At 37.0% G+C, this 16,490-nt stretch overlaps 1 protein-coding gene across 2 annotated transcripts in view; it reads left to right on the top strand.

The window, feature by feature from the left end:
• Positions 1 to 5,822: 5,822 nt before the first annotated feature.
• The window catches only part of LOC149838401 (putative DUF21 domain-containing protein At3g13070, chloroplastic), a 54,572-nt gene continuing 43,904 nt past the window's right edge, over positions 5,823 to 16,490 (top strand). For both annotated transcript variants that reach the window (XR_016431959.1, XM_090006576.1), the window contains exons 1-3: positions 5,823 to 6,626; positions 7,261 to 7,358; positions 7,488 to 7,581. Coding sequence is in view for 1 of the 2 variants with exons in the window: in XM_090006576.1 (XP_089862702.1) it covers positions 6,069 to 6,626; positions 7,261 to 7,358; positions 7,488 to 7,581 (750 nt within the window). In the remaining variant the exon portion in view is untranslated. The remainder of the gene's footprint in view (positions 6,627 to 7,260; positions 7,359 to 7,487; positions 7,582 to 16,490) is intronic.

Genomic DNA, 16,490 nt, shown 5'->3' with positions numbered 1-16,490 from the left:
AGGAGGTGCTGGTTAGGTGAGTAAAGTGACTATATGATCAACTGTAGCACATGCGAAATTCTTTTTCAAAGAATTTAAAAGGGCAATAATTTATAATGCAAGGGTTCTTCGTCATAAAAAAAAAGTTTCTAACTATTTAGACATTCACAACTTTTGACCCATTATTCTACCATAATTTTGTGAACTTACCAATGGGGGCTCCCATTTGTTTGGCAGGAGCAGTTAGTGCAGGTCACCTTGTGTTGGGACGTTGCAAGTTCGAATCCCAATGGTATTAGTTGTATAACTGGTAGGGGTCAGCCTTGTAACCCCAGCTTTCTCTATCAAAATAATAATAATAATAATAATAATTGTGTCAACTTAAAATAAATGGATCTAGTGACAATCCTTACTGATTATACTCCAGTGCTTACGTCTAAAAACATAGATATGCGCGGATATAACGTGTATTGCTTAGATGTCTCATAATAGTAAGGACTTGAGTGTCGGCGACCCCACCTAGAGATTACTTTTTTTTTTAATATTTACATGTTGAAACCACTCGCCCAGTTTAAAAAAAATAAAAATTTAAAAGCCCAGTCCTAACCCAGCCCTGATTCTCAGGTCGGATCCGGCACCTGGCGAGGGCGGGCACCCGCCCTTGATGGATCCAACCTGTTTAACTTATTTTCCCTCAACCCCTCTTCTTCTTCGATCTTGATTTTGAGTGACCTAGCCCTTATCCTCGTCTTCTCCAAATCCTCTGACTCCTGCCGATCGATCCAAGATCGCCCATCCGCCCAGCTTCTTCTCTAACTCCGGTCGATCTTCTCCTCCGACGCCGGCCGACCATGCTTCTCCTCCAAGCCTCCGACGTTGTTCTTGTGCTTCTGAGTGATCAAGATGATGAGACATCGACCGAGCATGATGACGAGACACCGATCTTTTGGGTAATTTGACTAATCAAATATGTGCTAGTTTGATAATAGCCCTTCTTCGAATCTCTCAGCATTGGCAATGGTTGGGTTTAATAATTGGAAGAGGATTAGTCAAGGAGAAAAATGTGTTTTTCTTACCCATGTTGGTTTTTCACCGTCTTCATATCATAATGTATATCTAAGAAATGCAGAGATTTTGATGAGAATGGGTCATCACATTGACAAAGTGATGAATGTTGTATCCCAAGAGGAATGTCAGAAAGCTCATTTGAGAGTAATTAAGAACCTCAATGTTATCCCTTAGTGGTTAGCGCTCTAAGGTTGCGCATTTAGGGGCCATGATAAATCTTTATCTTTATTGAATCGTGGAAATTTTATTGAACTGGTTGATTATTCTGGAAAAATGAATGCAGATGTTGGTAAAGTTGTTTTGGCTAATGCTTTAAGAAATGCCACATACACTTCTCCAGAGGGATATTTTGCACATTATGACAAACCGACTACAAGGTATGTTTCGTAATGAAGTTGGAGATGCACCGTATTGTATCCTTGTTGATGAAGCATAAGATGCATCTAAATGAGAACAAATGTGCATTATATTGGGGTTTGTCAATGAAAAGGAAATTTTAAGAGAATGATTTTTTGTAATTAAAAGTGTTAGTGATACTACCTCGTTGAATCTGAAAAATCAAATTTCTGATATTCTTAGTAGTCACAACCTTCAAATTCAGAATGTGCGAGGACAAGGGTACGATGGTGCTAGTAATATGCGGGGTGCTTGGAATAGGCTCCAAGGTTTATTTCTAAAGGATTGTTCTTCTGCATATTATGTCCATTGTTTTGCGCATCGTTTGCAATTAACATTGGTTTCTGCAGCTAAGGATGTTCGTCACATTTGGCAATTCTTTTCTCATTTGGATAATGTTGTTAACATTATTACTTATTCGTCTAAGCGTGTTGGTGAGTTGAAAGCTGCACATAGAAAAAAAATTGAGCATTTGTTATAAATTGGGAAACAATCGATAGGAAGTGGGGCTAATCAGATTGGGAACTTGCATAGAGCTGGAGCGACTCGTTGGAGTTCTTATTATGAATTTGTAAAGAGCTTGATGGATATGTATGTTGCAACATGTAAAGTATTTGAGTGCTTGATTGAAAAATCTTCAAGTGCTAGATCTCAGGCTAAAGTTGATGGTGCATACACTTGCATTACAAGTTTCGAATTTGTATTTGTCTTGCATTTGACGAATCAAATATTTGCAGTTACTAATATTCTATGTCAGACCCTTCAGAAGAAAAATCAAAATATCTTGACTGCTATGAGATTTGTCTACACTACAAAGACTGTGCTTCAAGCTTTGAGAGAAGATGGTTGAAAAGAATTTCTTCAAGAGGTAACATCATTTTGTTCAACAAATGATATTTGCCTACCTGACTTCAGTGGTACATATATGGTTGGTCGATCCCGTAGTCGTGAGTATCGTTCAATTGAGCATCACTATCATTTTGATGTTTTCAATAAAGCTATAGATTTCTAGTTGGTGGAGTTAAATACTAGATTTAATGACACATCAGTCAAACTTCTTTTCCTCAGTGCGACGTTGGATCCTAGAAACTCATTTGAATCCTTTAATATAATTGATATTTGCAAGCTTGCAGAGAAGTTCTATCCTCAAGATTTTACACCACAAGATATATTTTACTTGAAAGAAGAGTTACAACATTATCAGATTGACGTGGTTTTTGATCCTCAATTTCAAGTACCTACTCTACCTGATTTGTATCAAAAGTTGGTTGCAAGTGGAAGGTCAGAAAGTTGTGTCATGCTAACTAGATTATTTAATCTTGTATTGACATTACTAGTTTCTACGATCACTATAAAATGATCATTTTCAGTGATAAAGCATGTGAAGAGGGAAATTCATAACAAAATGGACGACGATTTTCTTGCTAACTATATGACATTGTACATCGAACGAGAATATACTATGACTTTAGTTATAGATTCTCTTATAGATGAATTTTATGTTGCGGGTAACCGTCGGGGTCCATTTTAGTTGGTACTTTTGTATTTTGATTTATTTTGTCATAAATAAAATTTATGCATTGTTATGAACTTCAAATTATCGCACCAGTGTTATATATTGTCATTAGATAATGTTTAAGAACTTTCCATTGAGGTTGAGAAAGACTGCAACAAATAGTTTGATTTGTCCATATGAAATAAATTTTTATTAATAATTGTAGCCATTTTTTATTTTATCTCAAATTTTTTACCTAGACTATCACACCAAATTTTTTTTTTTGCTACACCCCTGTTTGCCCTCTCCCTCACATGAATCCTAGCTATGCCCCTGCCTGTTGTACTTACGATCATTGTTCTGACGGCATAAAACTCCACAGGCTTAGCTTTTGCTTCCAAAAAGTCGTCCTGCTTTAGCTTACGCAAGGGATGACGACCATGAAATTTGAACCTAGACTACCTGCCTAGCGGCCTTGGTCCCATCCCACTATGCCAAGTCCCTTTGGGGCTCACATAGAGATTACTTGCTTCCATGAGAACTTAATCATAAAAAAAAAAGTCGCTGTATGCAAGTGCATGCATGTCTGTATGCATATAACATGCATCTCCGCATGCATAAAGAGTCATGCCATATCTGGATGGTAAGGTCACACTATCATAGGGGGCAGTCCCTGGTTTGAACCCCAGGTCATTACCCATCTTTCTTATAAAAAAAAGTGATGATAACTTCAAAAAAGACATTGAATTCTGAAATTTTGGGTTGCATGAGGTAGAAATTTTCAAGATTAATTAGTTTTTTTTCTTTCACTAAGCACAACTAACCCAATTTTAGCTCAGGCAAAAAGAAAAAAAAAAAAAGAATGGCATATAAGATGAGTGCATATACATGAAGTCCAAAATAAAAGAAGAGGAAAGAAAGATAAAGATGCAATTGATCAACATTCCAAATGAATGAATTCTTTATAATCCAGCCACGTAAAGGAATAACATAGGCTAAAAAATATAAAACATTGTAAAGTAGTAGAAAAAATATATACTTTTTTAAATACGTAAGTGTTTTTGCTTATATTTTCGGTATGGCAAAGATTTAGAATATATCGTTATTTATCTAGCTTTTCAACTATATGTAGGTGATCTTATTACTATAAATTATCCGAAAAAGAACAAGAGTCCTATCATGTTTATCTAGAAGAGATATATCTAGCATATGCTTTATACAAAAATAAAGTACTTAAAAAAAAAGATTTTGGGTTGGACCGTAGTAGGATGTAAGCAACTAAATGGAAATTATTTAAAAAACAGTTGCAATGTCATGTTTTATCCCAAAAAGGAGATAAAGAAGTATGAAACGTGGCAAGATCACTAGAACAATCATGAGTCACGACACAACCCATTTGCTCAACAAAAACAAACGGATAGTCAGTTGGAAACAAAAAAGGATATAAATAAAAAGCCATTCATCTTTTATCTGCAAAATCTCCTCCACCTTTTCTTTTAGTTAACTTAATATGTAAACAATATCTTGTATAAATGGGGCACCACATTGCAGGAACTTGAATTTTGAGTTCCATTGGGAGTCTAATTCATCACACCCACCAACTCTAGCTCCAACCCAACAAAATTGTATGTTGGTCAGGTCGACCTCATAACCAACATAGGGATGTAAATGGCTCGGATTAAAGTTGAATGCAACCAATGCCACATTTGACTAATTGAATATTGGCTAAACAGATTCAAGTTCAGTTTAGATAAATGCTAAAATCAGGGGTTTTACATGTAAATGTATTCAAATATCCATCAAATTTGAATATTCACCACGTGTTTCGGCTTACCAAAACCATATCTGCATACGATTATAATCGGATATGGTTTCGGCTTACCAAATCTGTACCAATTGAAGTTGAATTCAGTTGGTTATGGGATATATCCAATATGTTGACGTCGGAAAACCAACCCATGTAAATCATCATAAGATGTAGAACTGGTAAGCAAGCTAAACAAACCAAGCTTGAGCTGTTGGTGCTCGACGTATTTGGTTTATTTAGCTTCAAACCTACTTAAAGTTATGACTAGGCCGAGCTCAATCTCGCTCGTTTCAAATGAAAAAATGTATTTATTTTGTTTTATTGCCTCGTGAAATTGAAACAATCATCTGACAACTTACAAGCATGGAGCTCAACCAACTGACCTGCTATGTTTTCTTTTTTCATAACATGAATCCGAAAACACCGGGTGGGGGGCCTCACGACCACCTTTGAAAGCTACGCTGTGCACCAGCAGAGTTTGATCGGGCGCCTTCCATCTCAGCACCCTCACAACCACCCAGCTGGTCACTCCGGCAACCCCGACAATGGTGTTTGGAACCAACACAACATAATAAAATTTAATTTACAATTAATATAATACAGCAGAGTTGTATAAATTTACAATTAATATAAATATACACATTATATGCAGCGCCACTATATGATGCAGCGCCATTGACAACCGCCCATCTTGGCATTTCTCGAGATGGGCGTGGTCTCCATCTCGAGAAATGTTGAGATGGGTGGCTGTAATAACATCAGAATTGTATTAATTTACAGTTAATGTAATACAGCATATATATATATATATATATATATATATATATATATATATATATATATATATATATATATATATATATATATATATATATATATATATATATAGAGAGAGAGAGAGAGAGAGAGAGAGAGAGAAGCAAGCTATGTCACATAGACACGATACACCAATTTTTTTGCAGTCTTTTTATCAACTTTTAGCATAGAAGCAGCAGACAAGAGGACACGACACGAACGTAAAGGTGAGGTATCCCTGTGAGAAAGCAATGAAGCCATCTGGTATTGCTTTGAGATTTTTGATTCCCTTTTAGCAAAGCCACCACAGAAACAGCAACAGGCAACAAACAGGGGCACTCCCTCTCCCTTTTCTCACTCCCCCCTCCCCTCACCCCCCAAAGCCCTCCAAACTCCTCTCCAGAGTTACTCTAAACCAACATTTCACAACACCTAGCTCCGAACAATGTCTCTGATGCGTCCTGTTAGCTCTTCATCTTCTCCCACGTAGCCCCCTCACTCCCTCAGAAGTTCACTCACACAGCAGCCATGGCTCTCTCAGTAGACTCCCCCCTTCTTGGAAGGCCCTGCGCCCTCGCCACCCTCAGAACTCCATTTATTCCCTTCGGAGATTGTCGCCTTCGAATCCCCGCCCGGATTTTGCCGGTTTTCGCGTTCCCGATTTGCTGTAACCGGGTGGGATTGAGGGTTTTCCCGATCGTGTGCGATTCCGGATCGAGGAGTTTCAGGGGCAGGGAATGGCGGTGGGTACCTCCGGGAATTCGTGGTATCGGTGACCGGAGAATCGAACTTTTTGAGGGAAATGTTGGGGCTTCGGTTGGGAAGGCTAGCGCGTGGTTCGTTGTGATTCTTTGCGGCATTCTGGTGGTTCGTTGCCGGACGGCTTTCGCCGTGGGGGGCGTTTTGGAGGTGGGGCTGAGAACGCTCGGGCAGCAGGAGGGTCTGTTCAAGAGCGTGTGGCTGCCCAAGATTCTGCAGGTGCTGCGGGTCTTGAAGGAGCAGGGGCTGGTGCTAACGGCATTGCTGGGATTGTCGGCGTTCTTCTCGATGGCGGAGACCTCGATTACTACGCTGTGGCCGTGGAAGGTATGGCTGCTCTGGTCTGTTTGGGTGTCTTTGTTCATCATGAATCATTAGCATTCTTTTTTTTTTCAATTGTAGTTTGGCTCTTCTGATTCAGCTAGTGTTTTTCTTTCTCTCTGAATGATTTCCAATCGGAATTTTGGTGGAATCAGGGAATTTCTTAGCTTTCTGGGTGAGGTAAATGATACTTGAAGTTGTAGGGGAACATGATATACTGTATTTGGGTGGTATCTTTACAGAATAAGGAGTCCTTGCATTAAGGGATTGGTAGCCATGCCCATCTGTTCTGAAAAATTGGACCTTGGGGAATTTATAAGATATAGGCATTGCAATACACTCTCTTGTATGATTCAACGCACAGTTCCATTTTTTTATAAACTAAATAAACAACAATCTTCTATACTGTAGCATCTGTGACCATATGTGAATGTAATATCTGGAGCACAAAATTTGTCATTTCTGAATGAAGATCACCTTACAAGTGCATGATTGGTGGGAATCCTACTGTCAATTGAAATATGGTCTAATAATTAACTTTGGAAAGCGCAGAAATCAGTTTGTCTCTGTATATCCCATGTTGTGTTCCATCGTTTTGCCTTCCTGCTGACAATCTTTTTTTTTGTCCTTTTTCCCTTAGGTTCGTGAATTGGCAGAAAAAGAAGATGAAAATGGTGTCTTCCGAATGCTTTGCAATGATGTTACACGATTTCTTACTACAATACTTATTGGAACAACGTAAATGCTGTTTCTTTGCCTTTTGTTTTTCAGTTTTAGCTTTCTTTCTTTTGATCTTGCAATTATCTTCTGAATGTGTTGAGTGGTAAATCAAATGCTTCTTGAGTCAATGTTGTTATTTATGCTCAGTGTGGTCAATATTGGGGCGACTGCACTTGTGACAGACGCAGCAACTGCAATTTTTGGCGAAGCTGGAGTTAGTGCAGCCACAGGGGTTATGACGGTATGTTTCAATAAGTCTGTAGGTATTGCAAAGCCTGATATGGTACTTCTGTTTAGTTATTTGAGATCTTTGTTTTTGATAGGGATGGTTAACTGGTGTTTGTTCATCAGATTGAACTGCACTCTGTGGTGGGAAAGTAAATGTACTAGGTGCATGTTTCCTTCTTTTCTAGAAGATGGCTTGGCCCCTGTTGCTAATTCAATCTGATGGTCTACATCCCTCCTACGAGGTAGTCCTTTTGGTAATTGGGTGGATATCTCATCTGCACAATACGTCCTCAAGGCACTATTGATTATGGAACACAAGTTTCATTGTTCACAAATCACATGTTATTTGGTGGATTTCTCATAGTTGGTGTTACTGCACATGCTTGACATTGTAGCACACTTTTATGGTAAGAGACTATGACCCATCTACTCACATCGATCTATTAGATTATGTCCATACTCCGTAGGCACCAAGCTGCAATTATGTCACTTGGCTTGTATATTCAGAATGATACCATGAGAGCTTTGGGGCATTCCCAAGAGTTGTTTTCACATGCCACTATTAATATAAGAACATGGATAGCTCATCGGATGATGCCATCGGTCGTGAAGGTCAAATTTTAGATATCTGACAGTTGTACCCTAATTTGAGAATGTGTTTCACTAAAAAGTTCATCTATTAGAAAAAAATCAAAGAAGATCAAAGAAAAAATGAAAGAAAAATAAAATCCCTAATCGAAGAAAATCAAAGAAAAAGAAGAACGAAGAAGAGAGAGAGGGATATGAATGAAGAAGGGAAAGAAAGAAGAAAAGGGGGAGAAAAAGAGAGAGAGTTGCTGATCGCTGCACAGGAGAGAGAGGGGGGATGAGAAGGTCAGGGTTAGACCTCCCTTCGCCTGATATATATATATATATATAGTCTTTCCCCTTGTCATGTTCTCGGTGTAACAGGGGGTAGAATGGTGAAACATCATTCCAGAGATGCGGTGGGCGTGCTTTCCGTACATTTGCCGCGTCCAATGGTTGACAGGCGCGGCGTGATTTATGGTGGCGCTGTCCTAAATCACGACACAGACAGCCTGCCAAGCAAGCCCTAAGGGTAAGTGAAGTACAATTAAGGGGTAGTGTATCATGAAAGTAAATAATTTGAAAAGGGTCTCAAAGCTACGTAAAGAATGCAGTCCGCAAAATATTGGAAACTCCAACTTCCACTGTCTGAGATCTAAAATAGAGATCTCTAGAAAGTATGCAGATGGATGGTGATCAGGTGCAGCGGCACAGTGCAATTGTGCAATGTGATTACACCTGATCCCATCACCCATGGTGGGGCCAAGTTTTAGCTCTTAATTTAAAAAATATACTTCACTTTTCTGAATTTCCTCATATGGACCATAACTGAAAACTGCCAAATAGATAACTCAAGATGATTTTCAACATATTGGAAAGCATGATTTTTTGTTTTGTTTTCTATATTTTCCTTTGGAGTTGCAAAGTACTTATTTACTGTTATACGAAAAAGATGGGCAGGTATTGTAGTCATTTGAGGGTATTATTGTTGATTGACTCAATTTAACTGAGATTTAACCTGAGTTAATCGTCAATGGTAAGAGTAGGTCTCTGTTTAGCAGTTTCCAGAAAAACAGGGACCATATCAGAAAATTCAAAAGAATGAGGCCCTTTAAAAATATCAATTTCTTGAGGCATTGTACACCATTGAATTTTGTAACCCCTTAGAAAATCTACTTATACGATGGGATTGAACAATCTAAAACATGTTTTGACTAAACCAACCATAAAGATCATGTCCGTGGGACTTGAGTCTCAGAAAAGTTAAGAAAATATGAAGAAATGGGTGGTTTTTTACTAAAGGGTACGGTACACTAGAGGGTAGCCAATATTCTCCCTTATACAAAATCCCCTACTAGAATTGTTCACCATTATAAGGAATCCACTTCTCCTTCATACTCTCCATCTGTATAGATGAATTCTTCCAACTCTTTTTAAATCTATTTTATTGGATAATACTCTTTACTCATACTCAAATTACATAGCCCATAGATATATACACAGTTGGGGGCCCTTTCTACACACTTCTCATGCATACATGATGACTTTTGACCTTCTTTTTATGGTCTTCATCTCTAACTACGAAATTTCATCTTAATGACTCACTAATGACATGCACCGCTATGACCACTACTTGCATGCCTTTACACGTATAACTCATAACTCATATAACCTCCCTCTAGACTCTTCACATGCCATCTCAATGACTCAACACTGACACTTGTCCCTCTACATCCACTACATGACTTGAAGCTAATGAAGCTACTCAAAGAGCTGATTAATGCTGGCTATATCAAACCCTCAAAAGTATCGTTCAAGGTACTGCTGCTATTCTAGAAAAAGCATCCGTAAGTCTCTATCTATTTATCAACTATCGGCACAGTCAATTGCTCCTATTGGAAGACAATGGTTTCAAGGCTTCCTTGGTTATGTATAGAAAGATAAAAACAACATGACCACAATTTTGTCTATTCACTTAATCTTGTGGGGTTTAGGTTCTTTTCTCCTAGTGTTTAAGGGTCTTTATATTGGAAGGCGTCTATGATGCTCAAGACCCTAGTAGGGGTGATATAATAAGAATTATCAATTGTTAAAATGTAAAACTGTACGTATATATATAATAATATTATTATACTAGTATATATATAAATATATTTTATTTTTTGTCTTTGTGTCATCTAGTTCAGTCTGAACTAGAATGACTGTTGCTAGTCAAGTCCTGTCCAGACTTGACTAGCAATAGAGCTGTTCGACACAGTCCAACAACTCTATTTAGAGCTGTTGGACTGTGTCCAACAACTCTATTGAGTCCTCTTTCAGCTGTGTATATAAAGGGGTGCAGCCCCTCTTGTATTCCATTCTAATGCTTCTTAAGCAATTGGTTTTTCATATCAATAAAGAATACCTTTTTATTTTTATTTTCTTTCCAGTTATACCCTTTTTAAGGGTTATGCTTTAGTGTCATTCATGACACTTTCCCTTGTGAATCTAAGCTCGTGTTTCGAAGATCCCTATTTCATTTCATGGTATCAGAGCAGCGGAAGTACTAGATCTTGAGTAAAAACTGCCTTGATTTTCGGGCCCATTTGCAAAAGTGTTCACCACTTGAAGAAAAGTGTTTTATCACTTCATTGGGGAAAATTTCACATCTTGTTGTATTGTATTTTCTTCTTTCTTTTTCATTTATCTTCTTGTTTCTCTTCTATCCGTATTCCTTCTCTCCTTGTAATCAATGGCTGACAATGATAAAGTCACCATCATGCCTATGAATCTAAGCGATACGAACTATGTAACATGGGCTTCAATCATGAAGCACCATATATAGGGAAAAGGCCTATGGGGGATTGTGGATGGTTCCGATTCGAAACCTAAGCTATCTCTTACTAAAAAGGAGGGAGATAAAGAGGTCCCTCTATCGGAAGAAGAGAAAATCAAGGCTCTTGCCTCATACGAGAAGAAATGGAAAAAATGAAAAATATCTCATGCGAAGATAATGTCATGGCTTATCAATAACGTTGACATTAAAAAATGCTCAAGTCTTGCCAAATTTGATCATGTCGATAAGGCATGAGAATACCTTAAGAATATGTATTCCCTTAAAGATATTGCACACATGTGCAACCTCCAAGAAAAAGTTTGAATGATGACACAAGGAGACAAAACTATTTGTGAATATTACAATGGGTTGTCTGAACTTTGGGAAGAACTTTCCCTTTTAGAACTAAAGTGGCATTGTGCCGAAGACATCGAGCTTCATCAGAAACAACTCGATGCTGAACATTTTTACCAGTTTATCACTGGATTAAGGCTGAAATTTGAAACCACTAAATCGGCCCTCCTTCACCGGGAAAAAATTCTTTCTATTGTTGAAACTATTGAAGAGTTAACAATGGAAGAAATTCGTCTCCAGAAAGGTTCTTCAAAAATTGAAGATGATTCTGCTTTAGCCGTGTCTAGACTAGGGAATCATGTTCGATCATATAGGCTTCTTCACTTTAACCGACAAAATAGTGACTATGATAAGAAGAAAGTTATTTGTCATCACTGTCATGAACTGGGACACTACATGCCACAATGTCCCAAACTTAAGGAGCTGAGAGAAAAAAGAGTTGCAATTGCTGGATCGGAGCCTAAAGATCAGGATGCACCAGTTTCTTTGGCCCAACTAATGCAGATTCTTCAGCCTCTCATCAAAGCTGCCTCTTCCTCATCTGAAGCTTCAACCAGCGCAACAACCTCATCTTTTCCTGATACAGGTAAAATTTCTTGACTCCTTGACTCTGGTGCATCTTTTCATATGACCCCAAATAATCAAAGTCTATCCAAATGTGTTAAAATAAAACAAGTGTGTCAAAGGTCTTTACTGCTGATGGGATTTCTCTTGAAATAGAAGGAATAAGAAATTTTGAAAAAATTTATAAAACAAAGAAATTTTCTATTCCAGAAATTAGACATGTTCCCAAATTAAATTTAAATCTTTTATCTATATCTCAAATTTCTGATTATGGGTGTAATATTTCCTTTTCTTCTCATGATTGTTGGGTACAAGATCGCCAGTCAGGCAAGCTGATTGGGGAAGACCATAGAGAAGGAGGACTCTATTACATGGATTTTTTGAAAATGCCGAAGAAAGTTTTTTGTTATAATATTCAGAAAATAGAGTTGAAAGTGTGGCATAAGAGACTTGGTCACCCACATATAGCCAAAATCCAACATTTTTCAAATCTAGGGAAATTTTGTAACTCTGAATCATTTGATTGTATTCTCGGCAAAATGAAAAGATTATCATTTCAGAACAGAACCTTTTTCTCTTCAAGACCACTTGAATTAATACACTCGGATGTTTGGGATCCTGCACCAGTAATTTCTAAAGGAAGATTTGTTTACTATGTTATTTTTGTCGATTATTTCTCCCAACATACATGGATTTACTTTCTCAAACATAAGTTTGAAGTATTTTCATACTTTCAAACTTTTCATAATATGATTAAAAACAAGTTTCAAAATGATATTGCTATTTTTTGTATAGATTCAGGGGGAGAGTTTTTATCCACAAATTTTCAAAATTATCTTAAATTGCATGGCATCACACATCAAAGATCTTGTCCTTATACACCTCAACAAAATGGACTGGCAGAACGAAAACATTATCATATTATAGAAACCACTAGGACTTTATTAATAGCAAATCAAGTACTGAAAGACTTTTGGGCAGAAGTTGCCTTAACTACCACCTATCTCATTAATAGGATGCCATCCTTTTTATTACAAAATATCACTCATTGAAAAACTTATAAACATTTCTCCAGACTACTCTAGACTAAGAATATTTGGGTGCAAATGTTTCATATTTATTGAAAAAAATGATAAACTTTTCCCTCGTGCGATTCCCTGTGCCTTTTTAAGATATGCTGAAAATCAGAAAGGTTATAGATGTTTTGACTTAAAAAATAATATACTATATGTGTCTAGAAATGTTTCCTTTCTTGAAAAGGAGAGCTTCTTTGATTTTAAAAAATTAAAAGACATCACTAAGTACTCCTTTTTGCTAGATCTAACATCATCTCATAAATATGACCTTGACTGTAACTTTAATGATGATAAAAGAATTATTGATCTTAATCATAATGTTGAAAATTAAGAAGTTCATAGGGATACTAGTATTCAATATTCCAGGCGACAAGAGTCTAATCCTTCATGTGCACTTGAAAAATATTCTAACATTCCAATTAGACAATCATCCTGAGTCTCGAGGCCTCTAGGAAAGTTTGTATCATACGAGTCCTTCTTACCTACATATAGGACAGTTATTGCATTAATTCACTCATATGAAGAACCATCCACATATTTTCAAGCAAAAAATGATATCAAATGGATAGAAGTCATGAAAGCTGAATTAGATGCACTTGAAAAAGTTTCTACGTGGACTATTCAAGATCTTCCTCTAGGAAAGAAAACTATAGGATGTCGATGGGTTTATAAAATTAAAACAAAGAGTGATGGTACTCTTGAAAGATATAAAACCCGATTAGTAGCCAAAGGTTATGCCCAAGAATATGAGATTGATTATGAAAAAAGCTTTGCTCCGGTGGCTCGTATGACAACTGTCCGAACCTTAATTGCCTTAGCTTCTATAAAAAAATAGTCTATTTTTTAAATGGATGTCAAAAATGCCTTTTTAAATGGAAAGCTAGTTGAAGAAGTATACATGGAACCCCCTCTTGGTCTAAGTATTCTTAAGGGTAAAGTACTTCGCTTAGAAAAAGCTCTTTATGGATTTAAACAAACACCAAAAGCTTGGTATGATAGGTTTAATAATGTTATGATTGATATTGGTTTTCAATTTTGTTTGACTGACACTGCTTTGTTTATTAAGAATTCTGATGCAGGGATCATTGTGCTTCTTCTCTATGTGGATAATATGATCATCACCGAAAGCGATAAATAGAGAGTTGAAACGATAAAAACACTTATTAAATCTTATTTTGAAATGAATGATTTAGGCTTGTTGAGATATTTTTTAGGCATTGAAGTTGCTTATTCTTATAGAGAATATTTATTATCTCAGACTAAATTTGCTTTTGATATTGTTTCCAGGTCTGGTATTACTGATGATAAGAAAGTCGACACTCTAGAAGTTGTTAATGTTAAAATGAAGATTGATGATGAAAAACTTCTTGCAGACCCTACTCCTTACAGACAACTTGTCGGGGCACTTTCCTATCTATCCATTACCAGACCAGATATAGCACATGTTCACACAACAAGTCAATTTCAACATGCTCTTACTTTTGTTCATACGGGATCAATCATGCATATTATCAGATACATCCAGTCCTCTCTTTCACGAGGACTTTTCTTATCTTCCTCTTCTTCTCTTGATTTAATTGCATATACTGATGCTGATTGAGTAGGTGATCCAAATAATAGACGCTCAACCACTGGTTTTTGTGTTTTTTAGGAGAATCATTGATCTCGTGGAGGTGTAAAAAGCAGCATAAGGTATCTCTCTTATCCACCGAAGCTAAATATAGAGCCATGACAACCACGACCATAGAAGTAGTTTGACTCCGCCGACTGCTTGCTGACATGGGAGCTGAAGCAACAAAGGCTTAACAAATGTGCTGTGACAACAAAAGTGCGATCTACATTGCCAGTAACATAACATTCCACGAATGCACCGAACACATCGAAATGGATTGTCACTACATCAGAGAGGAATATTTACACGGGATAATTAATCTGCCATATGTCACTTCAGAATATCAGTTAGCTGTCTTCTTACAAAGCCTCTCGCTGCTCCCCGATTTCACTTTCTCTTAGACAAACTTTCGCTCATTGTACCGTAAGTTTGAGGAAGAGTGTTAAAATGTAAAACTGTACATATATATATAATAATAATATTATTATATATATATATATAAATATATTTTTATTTTTTGTCTTTATGTCATCTAGTTCAGTTTGAACTCGAATGACTGTTGCTAGTCAAGTCCTGTTCAGACTTGACTAGCAATAGAGCTGTTGGATAGAGCCGTTGGACTGTGTCCAACAGCTCTATTGTGTCCTCTGTATATAAAGGGGTGCAGCCCCTCTCGTATTCCATTCTAATGCTTCTTAAGCAATTGGTTTTTCATATCAATAAAGAATACCTTTTTATTTTTAATTTGTTTCCAGTTATACCATTTTTAAGGGTTATGCTTTAGTGTCATTCATGACACTTTCCCTTGTGAATCTAAGCTCGTGTTTCGAAGATCCCTATTTCATTTCATCAACTTGATCCTTAGCTTGATCTACTCACATCCACTTGTATCTACTTATAGAGTGGGGGATGAGAGGAGAGGAGATTTGGTTTATTTTTTCTTTAATATGCCACTGTTTCCCATTAGTTTGATATAGGTTCTAGAGTGGCCTGCGTCATCAATATGATAAGTCTTACACTAGTTTGTGAGATTTAGATGGTGAGAGTTCTTTGCATAGAGAAAAACTGCCACTTGTAATGAGATCAAGAAGTCTTCACACCTCAAACAAGGGGAAAATACAAACCCACAAAAGGGGCATAAACACAATAACCACTTAGGGGCTTAATAAACCCTTACAATATACAAATATAATCTTTATTCCCTTAACAAATGCACACAAAATGCATAGAAATAGATGGGGTTCAAGCCCCATATATATACACAAAGGAGTGAGTGAGAGGCTCCCTATTATGGCTGTTGGGGGCTCCCCAACTACTAGATTTCTAGCTGTTGGGGAGCCCCCAACAGCTATATAGCTGTTATATTATCAAGGACAAAAATGCCCTTGCCAATATAACAAAGGTCAACATAATTAAATAAAATAAAAAGGCTCCTAATGGGCAAATACTTATTATGATGGTAAAAGACCAAAATACCCCTAGAGGGTAATACATATTACCATCATGGGAAAAAATTATATATATATATATATATATATATATATACATAATAAGAGCCCATATTTTAACACCCCCCTCAAACTCACGGAAGCACAACCGAGAGTTTGTCGAGAAGAGAGTGAAACCTGGGAGATGACAAAGCCTTAGTGAAGAAGTCCCCCAATCGATACTCAGATGACACATATGATAAAATGATGTTCTTCTTCAGGAATTCTTCATGTACATAATGGCAATTCATTTCGATATGCTTTGTTCTCTCATGAAATGTATGATTACTTGCAATATAGACGACGCTCTTGTTATCACAATATAATCTTGAGGGACGATCATTTACATCTCGTCCCCAATTAGAGTCAGTATATGCAATAACATCTAATGGGGATGAAGATAACAAAAGTAGACCATGATTAAGGGTATCTTTAACATATTTAACT

Source organism: Nuphar pumila, chromosome 5, assembly GCF_984573655.1.
Source record: "Nuphar pumila chromosome 5, dmNupPumi1.hap1.1, whole genome shotgun sequence".
NCBI lineage: Eukaryota > Viridiplantae > Streptophyta > Magnoliopsida > Nymphaeales > Nymphaeaceae > Nuphar > Nuphar pumila.
This window is presented reverse-complemented; position numbering and strand designations above follow the sequence as displayed.